This window comes from Bufo gargarizans, chromosome 3, assembly GCF_014858855.1.
Source record: "Bufo gargarizans isolate SCDJY-AF-19 chromosome 3, ASM1485885v1, whole genome shotgun sequence".
Classification (NCBI taxonomy): domain Eukaryota; kingdom Metazoa; phylum Chordata; class Amphibia; order Anura; family Bufonidae; genus Bufo; species Bufo gargarizans.
The window spans coordinates 234,758,144-234,782,442 of NC_058082.1; the positions used below are offsets into that span (position 1 = coordinate 234,758,144).

The window sequence follows — 24,299 nt, forward strand, 5'->3', positions numbered from 1 at the left end:
AGGTCACCACACAGACAGTCACGGGAAGTGAGAGCGGGGTGTTGTGTACTGCATGTCACAATATAAATGTCAAGACAGCGCACACTTAAGGAACAAACAACACTGTCCAAATCTATTATTTTCCACATTGTGCTTTGTTTTCCCTATATCACCCAACAGAAAAATATTAAAGTATGGCAGCTCAGCCAATTTCAGAATATCTGAATAACATTCTTTATTTTTGAATTTATTAGACATTTAGAAACATATATCATTAATATCATTACTTACAAACTGATACATAACAAGCCCTGTCTGCAAAAAAGTCATACCAAGAAACTACCCATATGTTCAGATGTATATGAGCTACATTTGTCACTTCATCACTTCTTCGGCGCTGTTATCGGTTAATGTCAAAGGAAATCTGTGTGAGAGCTGAAACGGGCGATACGCTGGAGGACTGTGCTCTTACCCCACTGCTCTCCGTGCAATCTGTCATACAGAGTGTGGTCATCACTGTGGACATAACATCAGTGCACATGGAGAGTGAACATATGAGAACGACGGGCTCAAAACTATTTTAAAGTTTAGAGACTGCATGCAGATTAATTCTGAAAAAAATAAATAAAAATGTTTTGAATGGAACCTGTTACTATGAAAATGCTGTCCAATCTACCTGCATCCTATCTAGCAAGGGAACTGAGGAGATTAAAATATACGGGTAAGGCCTCATGCACACGACCGTTGTGTGCATCCGTGGCCGTTGTGCCGTTTTCCGTTTTTTTTAGCGGACCCATTGACTTTCAATGGGTCCGTGGAAAAATCGGAAAATGCACCGTTTTGCAGCCGAGGCCGTGATCCGTGTATCCTGTCCGTCCAAAAAATATGACCTGTCCTATTTTTTGAACGGACAACGGTTCACGGACCCATTCAAGTCAATGGGTCCGTGAAAGAACACGGATGCACACAAGATTGGCATCCGTGTCCGTGATCCGTGGCCGTAGGTTGCTTTCATACAGACGGATCCGAAGATCCGTCTGCATAAAAGCTTTTTCAGATCTAAGTTTTCACTTAAAAAACTCATATCCCACAGTATATTCTAACACAGAGGCGTTCCCATGGTGATGGGGACGCTTCTAGTTAGAATACACTACAAACTTTGTACAAGACTGCCCCCTGCTGCCTGGCAGCACCCGATCTCTTACAGGGGGATATGATAGCACAATTAATCCCTTCAGGTGCGGCACGAAACTCCTGAAATGGGAGGCCGCACACTGCCACCAATGTTGTTACTGCTATAGAGGGAGGGGGGCCGATGGAGGGCGCACACTGTGCCACCAACGATTTATAACAATAGAGGGAGGAAGGGGGGGCGCACACTGTGCCACCAACGATTTATTGCACTAGAGGGAGGACGGGGGGCCCGATGGGGGGCGCACACTGTGCCACCAAGGATATTCAAACTGGGGAGGGGGGGGGGGGGGTCTGCCCCCTGCTGCCTGGCAGCCCTGATCTCTTACAGGGGGATATGATAGTACAATTAACCCCTTAAGGTGCCGCACCTGAAGGGGTTAATTGTGCTATCATATCCCCCTGTAAGAGATCGGGTGCTGCCAGGCAGCAGAGGGCAGTCTTGTACAAAGTTTGTAGTGTATTCTAACTAGAAGCGTCCCCATCACCATGGGAACACCTCTGTGTTAGAATATACTGTCGGATCTGAGTTTCACGATGTAGCTCATATCCGACAGTATATTCTAACATAGAGGCGTTCCCATGGTGATGGGGACGCTTCAAGTTAAAATATACCATCGGATTGGAGAAAACTCCAATTCGATGGTATAAAAGAACTCCAGACTTTACATTGAAAGTCAATGGGGACGGATCCGTTTGAAATGGCACCATATTGTGTCAACGTCAAACGGATCCGTCCCCATTGACTTGCATTGTAATTCAGGACGGATCCGTTTGGCTCCGCACGGCCAGGCGGACACCAAAACGATCCATCATGTCCGTGGATCCTCCAAAAATCAAGGAAGACCCACGGACGAAAAAACGGAAACGGATTACGGACCTACGGACCCCGTTTTTGCGGACCGTGAAAATAAACTGTCGTGTGCATGAGGCCTAATGCATGTATAGTGTAATTTATTGTTTAAAATGGCTGCTCATTCTGAGCTTAGGAGTCCAGTGGGCAGCATCACTCAATGACACTGACAGCCTTCCCTGTATCAGCATGCACAGAGAGATAGCTGTCAATTACTGGCTAGGGTAGCCCCATGGACTCCTATACTGAAAATGAGCAGAGATTTCATCTTACACTGACACTATATATGAAAACGCTCGGCTCCCTCTGCTCAAGAACATGCTGCTTGCAGATTTACAGACTCAAGGTTCCTTTTAACTCTTCTACTGCCATGCATGTCCTTAAAAAGGTTCTCCGCGCTTTTAATATTGATTACCTATCCTCAGGATAGGTCATCAATATCAGATCGGCGGTTAGGTGTAATTACCCTGCTCACTGCTGCAGAGGCGACAGCGAGAAGGTAAACAGTCTTCCCTGTATCCTCGGGGTCCTGAGGATAGGTCGTCAATATTAAAAGCCTGGAGAACCCCTTTAACAACAGCCTCAGGGAGCATGATGAAACGTTTCACCTTCTGGTCCGGTCTCTGTGTAGGCGAGGGAAGAGTGCATCTACAAGTGAATGCAAGAAGAAATATCTCTTCCCTGTGACCCCAAGGAGAGGGGATATATGAAACTTTCCTTGTTTTATCACCCACCACTTGTATGTGAACTCTGTCACATTAGGGGTGTTTTTTTTAACTGGAAAGAAGAAGAGTTGCATATATAATCACTCTATAATCAGGTCACTTGTGACTACATCAGCTTGGTCATTAAGATTTTAGGTCTTTGCAGTTTTGATGAATTTGTGAATACATGTAAATTAGACACAGGTATATGTGAATGCTGTGTATCTAGAGTTTTTATGTGTTGTGTGTAATAGTCAGACTTTAAGCCACCAATATAAACTTTTATGCATTGCAAAATGCTACCCTTTAATGAAAACTGCAAGAAAGTGCCCCTGGATGTAAACTGCTGGGTGGTATGGTACTGTCACAATGTGCCAGGTGTCTACTTCTACAAAATGCATGGTATTAGGTTAGGAGTATACCTAATAGTCTGCAATACTCCAATAAGTTTAAAAAAGTGGGACTTGTTCACTGATGTGCTATGCTCTAATGTACGAGTGCTGTGGTTATTTGGCTTTCTTGGCTGTATGTGACTTTGGACCAGGATTTGACCACTAGTACTGCTATTCTACTACTTAGGTTTTGTGTAAGTCAGATTGTCCTGAGAGTAATAAGGTTAAGAAAACTCAGCAGATTTTATATTCAGGCCCAAGAGAAACTACATGAGTAAGACATCATGATTTCACAATATCATACGACATGTTCAGCTCTGCTACTTTGAATCCCTTCAAATGTTCAAACCTTAATATAATCAGCGCAGTTTCCACAATTACTCCTGCAGCAAAAAAACATGAAGGTAATACAGTGATACCTCGGTTCACGAACGCTTCTGTTCACGAACAACTCAGTTCACGAACAGAAAAGTTCATAAAAATATGCCCCGGTTCACGAACTCCGCCTCGGTTCACGAACAGGAGTCGCGGCCATTTTAATGCTATATCCAGGCTGTCACATGGTTGTGACTTCCTGTAGGAAGACCGTGGAGAGAAGAAGAGACACAGAAAGAAGTACTGTGAGTACTCTGCAAACATTTTAAGTGATTTTTTTTATTTTTGGTGTGCTTTTTAGCACTTACAGTACTGTACTGTACTACAGTACTGTACTTACTGTATTGTACAGTTCACTGGACACCCAATATGGCTCCCAAGAAGTATAGTGGAAAGAAGAAAATGCGGAGCAGCAATGAAGGTGACAAGAACAGCAATGCAGGTGACAATGTGCAAAGTGGAAATGCAAGTGACAATGTGCAAAGTGGAAATGCAAGTGACAATGTGTATTGTAATTTGTTTCATATTTTTGTGCTTCAAAAACCCCCAAAAAAAGGTCAGCACGGATTAACCGGATTTACATTGAACCCTATGGGAAAATGTGCCTCGGTTCGCGACCAATTCGGTTCGCGACCAGAGTCAGTTCACGAATTAAGTTCGTGAACCGAGGTATCACTGTATGAATTTTTCAATTAGAGTTTTAAAAAAAATGCAAAATTCATATCTTTAAATAATATAAGAGAAACCATTTTCTATGCTTTACAACATCAGCAGAGTGAGTAAAAATATGTTCCTTTCATTCCCTCAGTTAATCTGTAATATACTTTACATATAATTATACGTAAAAAAGATCTTTGGATGAGTAAAATATAATATTGCACCTTTCCCTGATTTATCATTGTTGTAATAAAAAATTGGTAGCCAAGTTGACGTCATTGTTTGAAGCCCGAAGAGCAGTTAAGACATCTGCCCTAGAAAACCCCATCTCCATTAGCTGCGCAACCTAGAATGAAAAGGAGACAGATGATAAATACATTCTGTAATAAATTTAATTCCTAAACAAGTGATCTTGCAGTAACTGTGACACTTTCTCTAGAATTTGTGTTGACATTTCATTCAAAGAAAGGAAGATATTCACAATGTTCAGTACTGCCTCACTAACATCTAACAGCTGTGCACTAGGGATGAGCAAACCCGGACCGCACTGTTCAGGTTCGTACCGAACATTACGATGCCCGGATACCCAAACACAGACAGTGGCACGAAGGACTGTTTTTCGGAGTTTAAATAAAGCTTGTTGAAAGGCTGCACTATGTGACCTGCATGCACAAATGCCGGATCAGTTGGTGTGCCGCCATTCTGCTCTGATTAGTGTAGGGACAGAGACAGTGTTAGTTTTTTTTTTTTATAAGTAGTCTTTGGGTGACCTGTAACCATTTTTGGTTGGTGCAATACAAAACCTTTGCACCACTGACACAGAGATACAATACTTAATTGTGCTTTTGTGCTTGGGTGACACGTAGCCATTTTGGGGTGAAAAACACTTCAATTGCCCTTGTGACACGGAAATACAATGGGTAATCCATCAGTTAATTGTGTCGGTAACACAAAGCACATTTTTATTATTTTTATTAATTACACTGCATTTTCATCCGTCTAACTGTAATCAGAGAGTAAATCAGTCTGTTAATTGTGTCAGTGACACAAAGCAAATTTTGGGGGTTCATCACACTGCATTCTCATCCATCTAACTGTTAGAGGAGGTTTAATCAGTCTGTTCATTGTGTTGGTGACACAAAGGATTTTTTTTTTAGTAATAATGCTGCATTTTCATCCCTCTAACTGTAATAGGAGAGTAAATCAGTCTGTTAATTTTGTCGCTGACAAGTAGCTATTTTTTTTAGTGCAAAGCACTTCAATTCCCCCTGTGACACGGAAAAAACAATATTTAACCTGTCAGATATTTGTCAGTAATACAAAGCAATTTTTGGGGGTTCATCACACTACCTTTGCATACGTCTTACTGTAATAGCAGAGTGAATCAGTATAATTGTGTCGGTGACATAAAGCAATTTTTTTGTGTTCCAAAGTCCCCCGTTGCATCCGTCTTACTGTAATAGTAGAGTTAATCAGTCTGTTAATTGTCAGTGATCTATAGCCGTTTTTTTTATTTTTTGGGGGGGTGCAAAACACTTCATTTGCACCCGTGACACAGAAATACAATTGTTCATCTGTCAGCCAATTTGGTGGGGGCCCATAAGGGTGACTGTAAAAAAATGAGAGGAGTATTAACCAGGGGACGTGACTGTGGTGATGCTGGTATTGGTGGACCTCCTGCTGTAGGGAGAAGACGTTGTCGATCTGTGGCAGCTACGTGCCAAAATGAAACACTTTCTTCTGGTGCACGCAGGCGACAGGAGGTTCTGCATATTTTGTAGGCCCGAATACCGCTCTACGAATGGTGAGGCCAGTAGTAGACAGGATGGCTGACAATGCCTCCTGTTCTTACACATTGTCTTCCACCTGGTCTTCTGCTGAAAGTGCAGAGTTGGCACTGGCGGCCCATGGGCATCTGTCTTCCACCTCAACCCCTGCTGTGCACCTAATCATGCAGCGGTCACTTAAGCTTTTTGATGACTCTGCTGGCGGGGTTTCCATGGGCTATGCACCTAGCCCTGCCCCAGAAGTGGAAAAGATTGAGTGCACTGATGCCTAACTATTTAAGTTTGAGGATGAGGACATGGAAGGACCACCGCAGCATGTCTCTGCCGATGATGATGAAACACCGGTGTCAACTGCATGAGGCTTTCTGCACTGTGCAGACTGGCCAGGAGAGCAGGGGTGGGGAGTGGGTGAAGGATGATGACGTCTAGACCTCACATGGTATCCAGGTCATCAGAGTGATGTGTGCAGTTCAGAGGAAAAAGTGGAGATCATGCAGCGCCAGCCGCACAGCAAAAGAGGGAGCAGGGTGCAAAACCAAAGCGGATGGCCCCCAGCCAGTACAGACTACACCAAAGCCAGCTCAAAGGAGATCTCTGGCGTGGCAGTTCTTCAGACAATGTGCTGAAAACAAGGAAGGAAGTACCCCCTACCCACCCGTGAGCCCTGGCCCTGAATGCCAGTATTTCAAAATTTCTGGCCTTTGAAATGTTGCCCTTCTGTCTGGTGGAGAAGGACAGTTTTAAAAATTCAATGACGGCGGCTGTTCCAAGCAGGCCGTCTATGCCCTGCATGAACAAGTGGCGGAGAAAGTCAAGTGTCCGCCATCAGTGGCAAGGTCCAAATAACCAGCGATACGTGGACCAGTAAGCACGTGGAGGAACATTATATCTCCCTAACTGTCCACTGGGTAAATGTAGTGGCGGCTGGGCCCGAGGCAGAAAGCAGTTTGGCGCACATCCTACCACCACAAAGGATTGCTGGACGTTTGTCTGTGCCTCCTGTTGCATCCTCCTCTTACTCTGCTACCTCCTGCTCATCACGTCAGCGCAACACTTGCACAACCAACTTCTGCACAGCTAGGGGGCTGTTCAGAAACTCATATGTTTGGGGGAAAATCACCACACCATGCAGGAGCTGTGGGCTGGCAAGGAAAAACCCTGAAAAATTACCCCATATGTCAGAGCTGCTGCAGAAAGTGCGGGCTATCTGTTCACGCTTTTGGCGTTCTCACCATGCTGCTGCTCGCCTGTCTGCGCTGCAGCGTGACTTCTGCCTTTTCGCTCACCGCCTCATATGCGACGTACCCACAAGGTGGAACTCCACCTTGCACATGCTGGACGTAGAAACCCGCCCCAGGTCCCACTAGGCCACGCCCCCTCCCACTTCACAGCCGACAGGGATTTAAAAAATAATAATAAAAATCAACTTCTTTCAGCTGCGGGGGTGGGAGGGAATACTATAACATGCCAAATGTATGATTTACAATTTACGAGTGAACTTCTCATATGAATCTGTTGATTTCTTAAGTGGTTAGGATTTTCGTACTCAACTACCAGTGAATACATTTAAAGGGAACCTGTCACCTCTACTATGCTACCCTCACTGAGCGTTTCTAAATGTTCATTGTGTTACCCTAAACCTATAAATTACACTTTTTATTTCATTTGCAGACAAATTCAATAAGTATTATGCTTTTTTGTACTTCCCGCCTTTTATGCAAATTAACATAAGAGTCATATCTTACTTGTGTGACCAGAGAAGAGTCATATTTTCAAGCTCTGACTCATCTCAGGTTAATTTGCATATGTATCAAATCGGTATTTTTACACAATAAAAGCACACAGAGCTATGGGGACTGGGTATTGCGGATGTGCTAGCGGCCATCTAGCAACCCATGTCCTCAGCTCATGAGTGAGGGTGCTCTACAATAGTAGCGAATGCATAGAGATACAGGTGGCAATCAAGTATAGCCATCATTAACCAAAAGGTAGAAATAACAGCGGCAACAAAAGTAGCAGCTGATCTATAGCAATGAGAGTATTGAACTAAGTGATCATACAGCTATGCAAGGGAAAATAGATTTATTGTCACAAGTAAACATAGGCCACGAAAAACTGTGGCAAAAAAACAGTAGTAGGGCACTATAGGTGACATATGAAAATAACAAGATAGAGCAGCCCTCACCACCGATAGTTTTAAATGTCTACGTAGTGTCTATGTATACATTGTGGTAGGTGATAAAACCTTTTTTTTAAGTTAAAGGGGTTGTCCCACTTTGCTTTTTTAATCTTATCAGCAGTAGATGTCCTGATAACTTCCTGGTTCTCAGGCAGTTGAGTGAAGGCCACGCCTCCTCATGACTCACCCTGCGTGCTCGTTCATGTGTATGAGGTCATCCACATGGAGCCGTATGTGAGGTCCCGCCCCCCCCCCAGTATAATAAACATTGAGTGCGGCCCCCCCCCCCCAGTATAATATACATTTAGTGCGCCCCCCCCCCCAGTATAATATACATTCAGTGCGGCCGCCCCCCCCCCAGTATAATATACATTCAGTGCGGCCACCCCCCCCCCCAGTATAATATACATTCAGTGCGGCCACCCCCCCCCCAGTATAATATACATTCAGTGCGGCCACCCCCCCCCCCCAGTATAATATACATTCAGTGCGGCCACCCCCCCCCCAGTATAATATACATTCAGTGCGGCCACCCCCCCCCCCCAGTATAATATACATTCAGTGCGGCCACCCCCCCCAGTATAATATACATTCAGTGCGGCCACCCCCCCCCCAGTATAATATACATTCAGTGCGGACCCCCCCAGTATAATATACATTGGTGGCGCAGTGGGAAGTGCCAATGAGGGTTAAAAAAATAAATAAAAAATTAACTCACCTCCTCCAATTGTTCGCGCAGCTGCCGGTCTCCTGTTCTATCTTTAGGACCTGTGAAAGGACCTTTGGTGACATCACTGTGGTCATCACATGGTACATCATATGATCCATCACCATGGTAATGGACCATGTGATTAGCTCAGTGACGTCACCAAAGGTCCTTTCACAGGTCCTAAAGATAGAACAGGAGACCGGCAGCTGCGCGAACAATTGGAGGAGGTGAGTTAATTTTTTATTTATTTTTTTAACCCTCATTGGCACTTCCCACTGCGCCACCAATGTATATTATACTGGGGGGGTCCGCACTGAATGTATATTATACTGGGGGGGGGGTGGCCGCACTGAATGTATATTATACTGGGGGGGGTGGCCGCACTGAATGTATATTATACTGGGGGGGGGGGGTGGCCGCACTGAATGTATATTATACTGGGGGGGGGGGGGGTGGCCGCACTGAATGTATATTATACTGGGGGGGGGGGGGCGCACTGCGCCACCAATGTTAATACAAATGCAGGAGGTGGGTGCCGGAGTGAAATAGCCGGCACCCGACCTCTATGATAGGGGGCTGCGATCAGCGGCAGTTAACCCCTAAGGTCCCGCTCCCTGTCATAGAGGTCGGGTGCCGGCTATTTGATTCCGGCACCCGCCTGCTGTATTTGCGCATGCGCGGGCGTGCGCGTACTTGTAGGAATGGAGAGGCGGCCCGAGTACTTGTTCAGCCGTTGTGCGCAGGCGCGGCACAGCGATGCGGCCGGACGAAAGAGGCCGTATCCATGGGATACAGAAAACAACAAAGGAATCGCTTTACATGATTTTTTGAATGAAAGGTAGCTTTTGGATAATAACATGGATAGGAAGATATGTTGTGTGGGGGTAAATAGATTAGATAAAACCTATTTTATGAAGTGGGACAACCCCTTTAATGAATAAAAGTAATGTTTTAGTTAATAAAAACATTTCATGATCCAAAGACGTATTTAGGTCCTGTTGGACCATCAATTAGCTCACTAAAATAGTAAACGTTGACATGTACTGTGGTCAGTTGATATTTAGCTTGCCTGTAATAGGGCTCTATAGGAAACTAGTAGTTTTCTCATACACTCCAATGCTAGTGCATTCGAGCCTATGAAAATAGCAATCTAACGATTGCTTGTTATAGTTCCCTATGAGAACTCTAAAAAAAAAAGTGTTAAATAAAAAATAGTTTTTAAAAATAAAAACAATAAAAAAACATAAAAATCCAAATAAACCCCCTTTCCCCAAAATAAAGATAAAAGTAAAAAAATAAAAAAATACACATCATGGGTATCGCCAGGTGCGAAAATGCCCATAGTATAAAAATATCTTCCCCATACGGCAAACGGAAAAAAGCATCAAAATGGCCGATTTGCTGTTTATGGTGGCTTCATTGTCTACAAAAATGTTTTAATAAATAGCGATCAAAAAGTCATACACACCCCAGAAAGGTATCAATAAAAAGTACAGATTGCCTCGTAAAAAAGGAACCCCCATACAGCTCCGTACACATAACTACAAAAAAGCTTTAGGGGTCAAAATATGGCAACAAGAAAATTAAGTCGATTTTTTCCAACTTTTTTATTTTATCAAAACGCAAGAAAAACTATACATATAAGGTATCGCCGTGTAACGGATCTCCTGGCAGCCCAACTGGGTACCTCCGTTGATGGATGCTCCTAGTGCTTCCCAAGGACTCCAAGCACTCCACTTGACACTGTAAGCACTGCCGTCCCCACGAACCGCCGCAGCTTGGTTGGGATCTTCTCCCCACCCTGGACCTACGACAAGGTTTCCAGGTTCTAGTGGGTGACCCTCTCTTCTTTCAGAGAGTGATGCAGGAACAAGCTCTTACAAGAGCTAGGGATTATACTCTGTAGAGTATAATGATTATAGCAATCCACAGAGTGTAGTTCTCCAATCCCTTAAACATAAGCCCAGACTTTATGAAGGGTAGAACAGGACACTTTAATGAGGCTACATGCCAGCCTTTTATGCAGGTCTTCCAGTAAGGGACACTCCCCATGGGGACCTTGTGGAAGACTGAGACAGTCAATCACATGCGGTTACAGGCAGACAACACCCACCTGTGATACAATTAACTAACACAGTGGGATAACGTAATCGCTCACAGGCAGAAACTACCTATTTTTTCCTTTGTAGAATAATGAGCTGGGGGGGGGGGGGGAGGGTCTCCATAGTTCTGAGTACATAGTCCATAGGAAGGAGGCTGGCCCTCAGGCCTCTCTAGCAGCCCCAGTGACAGTTCAGTCCGTCACACGCCGGGTTCATATTAACCTGTAGAATGACAGTAACTGTTCAGTTTTATCACACATTGAACGTCATAAATAAAATAAAAACGTAAAACTGTGGCGGAATTGCTTTTTTTGCAATTTCACCCCATTCGGATTTTTTTTTCCGCTTCCCGCTACATCGTATGCAATACTAAATGTGGCCCGCAAAAAACAAGCCCTCATATGTGAACAGAAAAATAAAAAGTTATGGCCCTTCGAAGGCAGGGAGCGCAAAACGAAAACGTAAACACAAAAAAACCTCCGGGGTAGAAGTGGTTAAAGAAGGATTTAAAGAGGACCTGTCACCAAAATATGCAGTGCAATCAAGCAGGGGGAGCTGGGCAGATATACAGTATATGTTTGTGGGAAAAGAATCTGTAAAATCTGTAATTTATAAATTTATATCTTTGCTTTTTTTTGACTTCCTGAACAACTCTCAGTACAGGAGGGAGCTGTCATCAGTGAGTGGCAGTTATCTGTATGCACCGTTATACACAATGCTATCAGTCACTGATGACAGCTCCCTCCTGTACTGAGAGTTGTTCAGGAAGTAAAAAAAAAAGCTAAGATATAAATGTATAAATTACAGATTTTACTGATTCTTTTCCCACAAACATATACTGTATATCTGCTCAGCTCCAGCTTGTTCAGGAAGTCAAAAAAAGCAGAGATAATTTTTTTTACAGTTATGCAATACATTACGTCGAATATTAAATTGTGGTATTAAAAAAGTACAACTTGTCAGCCAAAAAGCAAGCCCTCATATGGCTAAGTCCATGGAAAAGTAAAAAAGTTAGGCTCATGGAAGACGGGAAGGAAAATAAAACTAAAAACAAAAATTGGCTGCGGTGGGAAGGGGTTAAAGAGGACTGTTCATGTGATATAATAAGTCCTTTTCGCCTGTCATCTGAATGTCTATAAACACCTTAGGCTACTTTCACACTGCCGTTTCAGGGTCCGCCTGTGAGATCTGTTTCAAGGCTCTCACAAGCGGCCCCAAACGGGTCAGTTTGGCGCCAATGCATTCTGAATGGACACGGATCCATTCAGAATGCATCAGTTTGGCTCCGCTCCGCCTGCATTCTGCTCTGGAGGCGGACACCAAAACGCTGCTTGCAGCGTTTCGGTGTCCGCCTGGCGGTGCGCAGCCAAACGGATCCGTCCTGACCTACAATAAAAGCCAATAGGGACGGATCAGTTTACATTGACACAAATATGGTGCAATTGTAAACGGATCTGTCCCCCATTGACTTTGAATGTAAAGTCAGGACGGATCCGTTTGACTTCACTTAGACTTTTTTTTGACTAAGTGTATGCAGACGGATCCGTACTGAACGGATACCATCGTTTGCATTATAGGTGTGGATCAGTCTGCGCAGATACCAGACGGATCCGCACCTAACGCAGGTGTGAAGGTAGCCTTAGTTACAGTATAGCATAAAATAAACCACACCCAATCATACACACACACATACAGTATTATTATACATCCACATAAAGTGAGTAGGTGAACTAGTCCTCAGCTGAGCGTGTGTGCGGCTCTAACAAAATGACGCCTGCGTTCTGGAGATGACCCTCAGTAATATATCGGTGCTGCTGCATGTGCACCTGAAGCCACTTTGTGATATCAGAAGAGAAGTTGAGGATACTGGGCGGCTGATTTCGGTACATCTAACGTTTCTGGACCTTCATCTCCTGTGGACACATTCGGTTGTAACTAAATGAATCCCACAAGTGAACGGTGACAGACTGTTTTATACGCGGTCAAAGACACAGAAAGTAAATTGTAAGGAGAAAGCAGAATGTGGGGAATTCCAGAATCTTATACTCTTTCATATAGTACTTTCATCTACTTATGACATTTTCGGTGACTTTGCATAAGCTGAACTTTGGAATTTTTTTTCACAACTCTCTACCTAACCATGTGCTGTAGAACTGCTTCCAACATTCAGTGTAAGTATTCATCCTCTGAAAGTCAATACCTTGAGGGTGTTTCTCTATTAGGGTCCATTCACACGTCCGTAGTTTATTGCGGATCCGCAAAACACCCGGCCGGCACCCCAATAGAACTGCCTATTTTCTATTTTGTCCGGACAAGAACAGAAAATGTTCTATTTTTTTCGGGAGCCGCGGACCAGAAGATCGGGGCCGTGCTCCAGAAATGTGGATGCGGACCGCACACTGTGCGCTGTCAGCATCTCTTCCGGCCACATAGAGAATGAATGCAACGTTGCGGAATGGATACAGACCTGTGTGAATGCACCCTTAGGCTTCTTTCACACAGATAGCAGAGGTCTCCGGATTCAGCACAGCCGGATAGTGCAGCGTGCCTGCCGGACTACGTTAGACAAATATCTCTGTGCACAACAGTTTTTGTCTGGTTGAATCCTGGCATAAATGCAAAGGAGCGGCTGGATCCCTGCCAGTTCCCATTAGAGTCAATGGGCTCCAGCGGTGAACAGCGGTATCCGTCCATGCTGGATCCGGACAACTCTGGCAGGTTGTTCCTCCGTCTTAACAGCCTGACAGATTGCGCTACTGCCTGTGTGAAACTAGCCTAAACGTAGCACATCTAGACTCTAAGGGGGTAGTCTTTTTTAAGACTGGCGAGTTTTAATTAGGCCCTGGACTGGTGGGGGTCCACCGAAGTTATTTAGAGGCGTCGGCCTCTACATAACTTGAGCAGATCCACCCACCGTTTCTAAATCTTTGCCAGCTCTCTTGTTGGATTAGATTTAGACCATTTTCCACGCCTAAAACAGGCATAGAACATGATGAATGATACTGCCCTACTGGCCCGTGCCCTTGCCCATCCACTTTCTTAGACCTGGCATGAGCGGGTAAAACTAATCTTTGCGCCACAATCTGCACCAGAAATACACCTAATACAGATGGTGTTCTTGGAGTGATAAGAGGAGTTATATTTTTTTTGTTAGTCTTTATTAAAATGTTTCGACAGTTTTTTCCTGTACAGCTTTTACCTGTATGTGGGCGGATTCACCTGGACTCATTTTAAATGGTGAAATCCACAACAAAACGTTACAAGAATGTGCAGCAGATTTCATAGCATGCCCTATATTTCTGTGGGTTTTGAAACCCTTGTACTGTGAATTACTGCAGATTTGCAGCGTGGAATACTCACTGTAAATGCACTGCTTTTTCACCACATCAGCAGTACCTTAAAGCTGTTAACATCCGGCTTCTAATGATGTTCTTGTGTAAGATGTCTGAGGCGCATGATCACTGTAAAACCACTTTTATTCCCCGCAGGTCGTATGCAAATGAGGCTTCCTTGCTTCAAGTCTAGGTAAGCACACCCCCTAACCGTCCCCTCTTTTGTTAGATTGACAGCCTGCAGTGCGGCCAGGAGAGCATAAGCCTCGCGCATGCGCAGTGCGGCGCTGAAACCTGGCTAACAGCGGCAGCCGGAGACTGGATCGGTCCTCACCAAGGAGCGCACCGCGCATGTGCGAGACTTATGCGATCCCGGCCACACTGCAGGCTGTCAATCTAACAAAAGAGGGGACAGTTAGGGGGCGTGCTGACCTTGACTCGAAGCAAGGAAGCTCAAGTGAGATTTTATCTGTAGGGGCGTTTCTTAGGCGGAGCTGAGGACTCTCATGTTAATTTTCATAACAGGCAGGAAGTACAAAAATGCATAATACTTATTTAATTCTTCTGCAAATGAAATTAAAAGTGTAATTTATATGTTTAGGGTAACACAATGAACATTTAGAAACGCTCAGTGAGGGTAGCATAGTAGAGGTGACAGGTTCCCTTTATAAAGGCAACCTATCATCAATTTTATGCTGAACTCACTGAGGGCAGCATAAATTAGTGACAGAAATGCTGATTTCAGCGGTGTGTCACTCATCAGCTAAAAGTAAGTGGTTGCTGAGAACCCAGGCCTGGAAAAGAGTCACGGCCACCTGAGAAGAGTCCTGGTTATTCATAAATCACTGCTCTCCTGCCCACCTGCTGATGATTGACCGTCTTCGTCCTAGTTTTCTCAGTTTCTCTCTAGGTGAGAACTGCCAACCATCAGCAGGTGGGCAGGAGAGCAGGAGATTATGAATAACCAGGACTCTTCTCAGGTAGTTTTGACTCTTTTCCAGGCCTGGGCTGCAATGATTATGATGCTGGTTTTTGGCAACCACTTACTTTTAGCTTATGAGTGACACACTGCTGAAATCCCCCATCCACACAGTATCTGAAATCTACTGTATTTCAGAAATCAACAATACAGCAACATTATATATATATATATTTACACACACACACACTCTGTGTTTATATATATATATATATATATATATATCATATTCAAATGAAGCACGCAGAAAACATTAAAGGTGCTTAGATTTTCATGGCGTATCCTCAGGATAGGTCATCAATATCAGATCAGTGTCAGCCTGACATCCAGGACCTCCGCCGATCAGCTGCAAGACACCATACGGTGGATGGAGTAATAAGCAGAAGGTTTCATCCACTGTGTAGTAGGCCCATGCTGGTGTACTGCAGCTCAGCTCCCATTCAAGTATGCAGGTGCCGGAAACTACATAATTGACGGAATCTTTTGTATAGTTTTCGGTGCTAACAGAAGCCTAAAACAGCTGATTGGTGGGTGTGTCGAACCCCCACTGATCTGATATTTATGACCTATCTTTACGATACATACGGTAAATACCAGTAAAAAACCCTTTAATATTTTCAATGTAATGTGTCATTTCAAACCCTACTTATACTGTTTACTGGAAAGCCCACTACCAATACTAATGAGACAATGAAAATGATGGTTGTAGAACAGTTATCCACAAACGTATGGCAGAAACTACTGTATACTGTTTACATAAAAGTCCCCACCCAAACACTCTCAATCATTTTATTCAATGAATGCTATAAGTAGACGTGTTTATAGCAGTAAAAGTCAACATTTCTTCTCAACAAATTATTTTTAAAAAAAGTATATGTCATTGAGAGTGAAATATTATTATATAAAAAATACGCTGTAGGACTGGGTCTATACATGCGTAACATTTGAAAATGACTGAAGCACATAAAAAACAAACAAAAGAAAACTGGGGGATGTGTGAGCCTGGTCTTAAAGCCCTACCTGGACTGATAGGCAATTAAATTGTGTAAACGCTCCATCAAAGTGGTCGGGTGCTCTGGCCGAACACACCGGGATGCTCAGGTGCTCTACTGAGCACCCGAGTATAATGTATGTCAATGGGAGAACCCGAGCATTAAACCAGTCACCCCCTGTTCTGAAGAGGGGAGGATGCCTGGTTCATAGGAAAAGGTCAGAAATTGATGGAAACACCACCAAAATAGTTCGGGAACAGCATGGGGAGGATGTCTGGATGCATCTTGGACTCCCAGGTCAATGCTAGGAACGATGTTGTCCGAGTAGTACGCCACTTTTACAGACTGACAATAATACTCAACAAATCAAAGATAAAATCGATTTTAGAGGAAAAATTGTTAGGAAACTTGTATATAAAGATAACCTGGGGCAAATCGCACGTCCCCATGACGGCGATGATCCATTCGGATGTCTGCCCTATCAACTTTCGATGTTATTGTAAGCGCAAACCATGTTGACCACGGGTAACGGTGAATCAGTGTTCAATTCCGGAAAGGGAGCCTGAGAAACGGCTACGGCTATCACATCCAAGCAAGGCAGCATGCGTGCAAATTACCTATTAGGTATAATTAGGTGAGGGCCTGCAGGTGAGCTGACCATTTTGGCTTTCTGTTTGTGAGATCCGTTCAGGGCTCTCACAAGCGGTCCAAAACGGATCAGTTTTGCCCTAATGCATTCTGAATGGAAAAGGATCCGCTCAGAATGCATCAGTTTGCCTCCGTTCCATCTCCATTCCGCTTTGGAGGCGGACACCAAAACGCTGCTTGCAGCATTTTGGTGTCCGTCTGATGAAACTGAGCCAAACGGATCCGTTCTGACACACAATGTAAGTCAATGGGGACGGATCCGTTTTCTATGACACAATAGAAAACTGATCTGTCCTCCATTGACTTTCAATTGTGTTCAAAACGGATCCATCTTGGCAATGTTAAAGATAATACAAACTGATCCGTTCCTAACGGATGCAGACGTTTGTATTATCTGAACGGATACATCTGTGCAGTTCCATGACGGATCCGCACCAAATGCGAGTGTGAAAGTAGCCTAAAAGATTTTAGGCATGGGCCTGCTGGTGAGCTGACCCTGTAAAAGATTTTAGGTACGGGCCTGCAGATGAGCTGACCCTGTAAAAGATTGACGGTGAAGGCCTGCTGGTGAGCTGACCCTGTAAAAAATTATATGCGAGGGCCTGCTGGTGAGCTGACCCTGTAAAACATATGCGAGGGCCTGCTGATGAGATGACCCTGTAAAAGATTTTAGATGCGGGCCTGCTGGTGAACCGACCCTGTAAAAGATTGTAGGTAAGGGCCTGCTGGTGAGCTGACGCGCTAAAAAAATTATATGCGAGGGCCTGCTGGTGAGCTGACCCTGTAAAAGATTATATGGAAGGGCCTGCTGGTGAGCTGACCCTCTAAAAAATTATATGCGAGGGCCTGCTGGTGAGCTGATCCTGTAAAACAGTATATGGGAGGGCCTGCTGGTGAGCTGACCCTCTAAAAAATTATATACGAGCTGACCCTGTAAAACATTATAGGTGAAGGGAATATATGCGAGGACATTATGTGCATGTTGATATGATGGAAGAGGAGAAGGAGGATGAGAAAAGGAAGATTCAACCATATACCCTTGTTTGTGGTGGAAGGGGTGCATGGGAATACAGTGTATTCAGTACATTATAAACAACACATTTAAAGTGACTTTATGTTCATCAGCTTTTCTCTGGTGGAATCGAGAAGTAAGGGGCAATCCAGGCCTTGTTCATTTTTATAAGAGTCAACCTGTCAGCATTTTCAGTTGACAGATGGATACGCTTATCTGTTATAATGCCACCAGCAGCACTAAATACCCTGGCGGCAGGGAAGGCCAGTACCTCCAAGGCATAGGGCGCCAGTTCATACCACGTGTCCACATTGGATACCCCAGTAATTGTAAGGCACTGAGGGATCATTGAGGACGCTGACACGATCTGTTATGTACTCCTTCACCATTTTTCAAAAGTTTTCCCTCCTTGTGACACTAGGCCGCGCATCAGGGTGAGGGTGCTGGCGGGGTGTCATGAAACTGTCCTAGGCTTTGGAGAGTGTTGCCCTGCCTCTGTTGGAACTAATGTGTGTTCCCCTTGTCTCCCCTCCTCGGTTGGCCAAGGAACTACGGACTCTGCCACCAGCATTGTCAGATGGAAATTTTGGGAGCAATATTTCAACAAGGATCTTCTGGTATTGCACCGTTTTGCTCGTCCTCTCTACCAGAGGAATGAGAGATGAGAAGTTCTCTTTGTAGCGGGGAGTCGAGAAGGGTGAACAACCAGTATTCTGTGTTGTCTAAAATGCGTATAATGCGCGGGTCGCGGAAAAGGCAGCCTAACGCGAAGTCAGCCATGTGTGCCAGAGTACCAACAGGCAAGACTTTGCTGTCGTCATCAGGAGGATCACTCTCAATCTCCTCATCCTCTTCCTCCTCTTCTGCCCACCCACGCTGAACAGATGGAATTAAACTTCCATGGGTACTACCCTCTGTAGCGGAGGCAACCGTCTCCTGCTCCTCCGCCTCTTCATCGTCCAATTCGCGCTGAGAAGACGTACTGAGGGTGGTCTGGCTATCACTCTGTGTAATGTCTTCCCCCATTTCCACCTCTTCCACATGCAAAGCATCGTCCTTAATTGTGAGTAGCAAGCGTTTGAGTAGACACAGAAGTGGGATGGTTACGCTGATAATAGCGTTATCGCCACTCACATCTGTGTTGATTCCTCAAAGTTTCTTAAAACCTCACAGAGGTCAGACATCCATGCCCACTCCTCGCTTGTGAATAGCGGAAGCTGACAGGAAAGATAACGACCATGTTGCAGCTGGCATTCCACTACTGCCCTCTGCTGCTCACAAAGCCTGGCCAACATGTGGAACGTAGAGTTCCAGCGCGTGCTCTCGTCGCACAACAGCCAGTGAGCTGGCAATTGCTGCAGCGTTGACAGACCGGCTGAAGCTGCCGATGACTTTCGGAAATGTGTACACATGCGGCACACCTTCACCAGTAGCTCAGGCAAATTGGGGTAGGTCTTGAGAAACCGCTGAACCACTACATTTAAGACGTGGGCTAGGCATGAAATGTGTGTGAGCTTGCCGAGCTCCAAAGCTGCCACCAAGTTACGCCCATTATCAGACACAACCATGCCTGGTTGTAGGTTGAGTGGCGAGAGCCACAGCTCAGTCTATTCTCTTATCCCCTGCCACAGCTCTGCGGCGGTGTGCTGTTTGTCCCCTAAGCATATCAGCTTCAGCATGACATGTTGCCGCTTCCCCACTGTAGTGCTACACTGCTTCCAGCTACCGACTGATGACTGACTGGTGCTGCACTCAGATAATTCGGACGTGGAAGTAGAGGCAGAGGAGGAGAAGTGGGGGTTGGAGCCACTAGGTGGTGGCGGAAACCCTGATTGAATTTGGGCCTGCAATCCTAGGCGTCGGTAGCACCTGTGCCATCCCAGGGTACGACTCGCTCCCGTCTCCACAACATTCACCCAGTGTGCCGTCAGGGAAAAGTAGCGTCCGTGGCCGAATGCACTTGTCCATGTGTCCGTGGTTAAGTGGACCTTTTCAGCAACTGTGTTGGTCAGAGCACTTGTGATGTTACGAGACACATGTTGGTGTAGGCGGGCACGGCACACCTTGAAAAATAGTGGCAGCTGGGGACAGCGTAATGCGGGACAACCGCCGACATCAGGCTGCGGAAGGCCTCAGTGTCCACAAGCCTAAATGGAGACATTTCCAGGGCCAGTAATTTGGAAAGCTGCGCATTTAGTGCTATGGCCTGTGGGTGGGTGGCTGGGTATTTGCTCTTGCATTCAAATGCCTGGGGTAAGGAAATTTGGATGCTGAGGTAGGACACGGAAGTGGATGTGGTCACTGATGGTGCTTGCGAAGGTCCAGGTGCAGGGCAGGAGGCATCCGGGCCTGCTCCTTCGACAGTAGATTGGCCAGCACATAACACAGGGGAAGAGGAGGCAGTGGTGTAAGCCGCAGACACATATTGTGGACCCAGGCGTTCGTCCCACTTATTACGGTGTTTGGATGCCATGTGGCGGATCATGCTGGTGAGGTTGCTAGTGTTCACGCCCCTGCTCATTTTGGTACGGCACAGGTTACAAAATAGTATTCTTTAGTCGTCTGCACTTTCCTCAATAAGGCGCCATACTGCGGAACACCTACCTCTTGGCAAGGGAGATTTCCACAAGGAGGTGCTCCGTGGAACAGTTGCGGGCCTGTTTGGTGTGGGCCGCCTTCTCCCGTTTGCCACCCCACTGCCTCTTCAAGCCTATTGCGGTGCAGAAGATCCCTCCCCCTCTGTACTGCTGACCTCTCTCGGCTTTCCACCTTCCCAGTGACTTCATCGTTTACCATCTACTTTTCCACTTCCTCACTCTGCTCATCCTCCTGACTTGTTGACCTAACCACTACCTCAGTGATTGACAACTGTGTCTCATCCTCTTCATCAACCTCTTGAGACAATAATTGCCGCTGAGTTATTGGCAACTGTGTCTCATCATTAGCCACCTAATTAAACAGTAATTGCTGCTCCCCACCGTCATCTTCTTGTGATTGTGGATGCTCAAGAGTTTAGGAATCAGGGCACAAGATCTGTCCCTCTTCAAGCATACTTGGCGAGTGGGCCAAATCAAGGAATGGTGCTGAAAAGAGCTCCTCGGAATATCCCAGTGTGGGATCACTTGTTTGCCCAGACTCTCCATGGTGGGAGGAAGGAGGGATCAGGGTGAGGATTGGGTTGAGCAGACTCTTGGCTACTGAGACTGGACTTGGTGGAAGACAGGGTGGTGCTTAACCGACTGGAAGCATTATCTGCCGCAATCCAACCGACCCCCTGGTCACACTGGTCTGACTTCAAGAGTGGTGTACTGCACCGCCCTGCAAACTGGGACATGAAGCTAGGTATCATGGATGATTGTTTTTCTTGTGCTCTGGCAGTAGCATCACAGCCACTGCCACGTCCCTTACTGCTCGCCTTCTTCATATTAATGTTATATATGATTCAAAGTCTGTCACATGTACAGTAGTGTACAAATTTAAAAAGGTATTTGAGATGGGGAAACGTCACACAGGAGATATCCCGCAGGTAATGTCAATGCTGTCACCAGCGGCTAATGAAAAATTACAGGGAAAGTCACATGTATTTGGGATGAGGAAACGTTATACAGGAGAGGTACTACCTGTAATGTCACTGTCCGCAGAGTCTACGCAAGAAAGTACACTGTATGTCACAAATACATTTTTTCAGTGCACACTGCAGATGTGGCACTGGTTATGTCACTGTCAGAAGCGGACACCGTCTATTGAAAAAGTACTCTGTATGTCACAAATATTTTTGGGATGTGCACACTTTACACAGGAAATGTAGCGCAGCTAATGTCACTGTCCGCAGAGGACACTGTCTACAGAAAAAGGACACTGGAAGTGACAGATATTTTTTAGAAGAGCACACTTTACACTGGAGATGTGGCGCAGCTAATGTCACTGTCCGCAGTAGACACAGTCAACGGAAAAAGTACACTGTATCTCAGATACATTTTTTCAGCGCACACGTTACACTGCAGATGTGGCACTGGTTATGTCACTGTCAGAAGTGGACACAGTCTTTTGACAAAGTACACTGCATGTCACAGATATTTTTTGGATGCGCACAATTTACACTGGAGATGTGGCACAGCTAATGTCACTGTCCGCAGCAGACACCGTCTACGGAAATAGTACACTGGATGTCACAGATTTTTTGGGGGATCCGCACAATTTACACTGGAGATGTGGCGCAGCTAATGTCACTGTCCGCAGCAAACACTGTCTACAGAAAAAGTACACTGGATGTCAGATTTTTTGGGGGATGCGCACACTTTACACTGGAGTGTTAAAATTCGAATGATCACAGCACTCATCTATCACTGGTTTTCACAGGGTGCACGTCTGGATTGGTCACCAACTCCACCTCGGGAACTACTTCGTCTTTATATATACAAATAGACAGCACTCCAAAGTTGAAGGTGAAGTAATTAATGATTTTATTCATCCGGACATAATTTCAGGCAACGTTTCGGACTATATGCAGCCCTTCATCAGGCCCGGTATGAGGAGCAAGGGCTGGAGTAGTTTTTACTCCAGGCGCACAGGCGTTTTTTGGAGGTGGCGGGGCCGGGCCGAAACTTTGGCCCTGACAAATTCACCACCTTATAAGCTGGGGGAGTTAAGGGCTGGAGTAGTTTTTACAACAGGCGCACAGACTGCTAGAGGTGCACCTAATTTATAACAAGGCATGCACATATGGCTGGGCTTTGTTGTTCCACACATAATACTTTACAGGTGCACACAGATGGTCTTCTCAGCGATGATAGAACAGCAGACGTATACAAGTGAAACTCGAAAAATTAGAATATTGTGCAAAAGTCCATTTATTTCAGTAATGGAATTGCATTAATGAAGCTTAAAATTCGAATTTTGTGAAAAGGTTCAATATTCTAGGCTCAAAGTGTGACACTCTAGTCAGCTAATTAATCCATACCCCCTGAGCAAAGGGTACCTCAAAATTGAGACTTTGGGGTTTCATAAACTGTAATCTATAATCATCCAAATTATACCAAATAAAGGATTGAAATATCTCGCTTGCATGTAATGAGTCTCATATGTTAGTTTCACCCTTTAAGTTGCATTGCTGAAATAAATGAACTTTGCACGATATTAACATTTATTGAGTTTCACCTGTAGAAGTAGCTGGACTTTGCTGTTGAGTGTTAGTGATTGTGAACAAGCCTTAAAGGGGTTGTCCGGGCTTTTTCTATTTATGACCTTTCCTCAGGAAAGATCATCATTATCAGATCGGCTTGGGTCCGACACCCAGCACCCCCGCCGATCAGCTGTTTGAGGAGACGGAGCGTGCAGTGTGCTGGTGCCATCTGCCTCTTCTCTTCCTGTCCGCTGCTGCAGTCCCAAAGACATACAGCAGAGAGCAGGAAGGGAGATGGCACGTGCGCACTGCTCATACAGCTGATTAGCGGGGGTCCAGCCTATGCAAGAGTGCCGGCATGTGATAAAACATGAGTAACTTGTACTGATTTTCTTTATGTGGAGAAAGCAGATGTTTTAGCTGCTTGTCTCCATATCTTCTGCCATGTGATTGGAGAAACCGGGGCGCCCAAAAATGTTTCCCATTAATCCATATAAGGATGTCTCTGAGCTTGGTCTGGGTGAGGATTTACAAGTATCTCGTACATATCCAAGAAATGAACCCTCTAGTTGAAGCCGGTATTGATAGTGACAACAGTTAGTTATTTGGTGATTTGAATGCAACGCTTCAAATGGAGCAATCTCTATTGCTAATCACCTCTGCTAATCTGATTAATCTCTTTTCAAACCAGTTTCTTGGCAATGCACCTCCAAGACCATCTGGGAACAAAGGGGTAAACAAAAAGGAGTTATCCATATAGTACATATTTTATTTTATCTTATGCCTATGAATTGCAGTTAAGATTGTTTTATTTAGATTGTTATTAATAGTTTATCTAAATTATCTTTTTTATTATTAGTTATCTAACTATTTGAGCCTAGAGCACCAGCCATAATTATTTGTTCCTAATCATTGCTGTCCTCTTAAAGAGGACCTTTCACTATTTTAAAAACTAAAAACTAACTATATCAGGGGTCCCCCTGCACTGTGGGCGCCGCTCTGCCCACAGATATAATTAGTTTTTAGTTTTTAAAATAGTGAAAGGTCCTCTTTAAAGGGAGAGCAATAGTGAATCAGTAAAAACAACATCTATTTAACACAATGCAAGACTAAAATGGGTGTGTGAACAATGCCCAAGGATAGCTCATCATTGTTTAAGTCTAGGAGAAACACTTTAACCCCTTTCTACCCCAGAGGTTTTTTAGTTTTTGCATCTTCCTTTTGCTTTCCCTGCCTTCCCAGAGCCATAACTTTTTTATCTCTCCGTTCGCATAGACGTATGAGGG

At 44.9% G+C, this 24,299-nt stretch overlaps 1 protein-coding gene across 5 annotated transcripts in view; it reads right to left on the bottom strand.

Moving 5' to 3' along the window:
* Nucleotides 1-200: 200 nt before the first annotated feature.
* Nucleotides 201-24,299, bottom strand: part of UBAC2 (UBA domain containing 2) — a 187,535-nt gene continuing 163,436 nt past the window's right edge. For 3 of the 5 annotated variants that reach the window (XM_044284621.1, XM_044284617.1, XM_044284619.1), the window contains exon 10: nt 4,093-4,497. In XM_044284621.1, the coding sequence (XP_044140556.1) occupies nt 4,390-4,497 (108 nt within the window). In that variant the 3' untranslated portion in view covers nt 4,093-4,389. Of the gene's footprint in view, nt 591-4,092; nt 4,498-23,142; nt 23,733-24,299 lie in introns of those variants that run through there. The other 2 variants (XM_044284618.1, XM_044284622.1) reach the window with 2 other exon arrangements.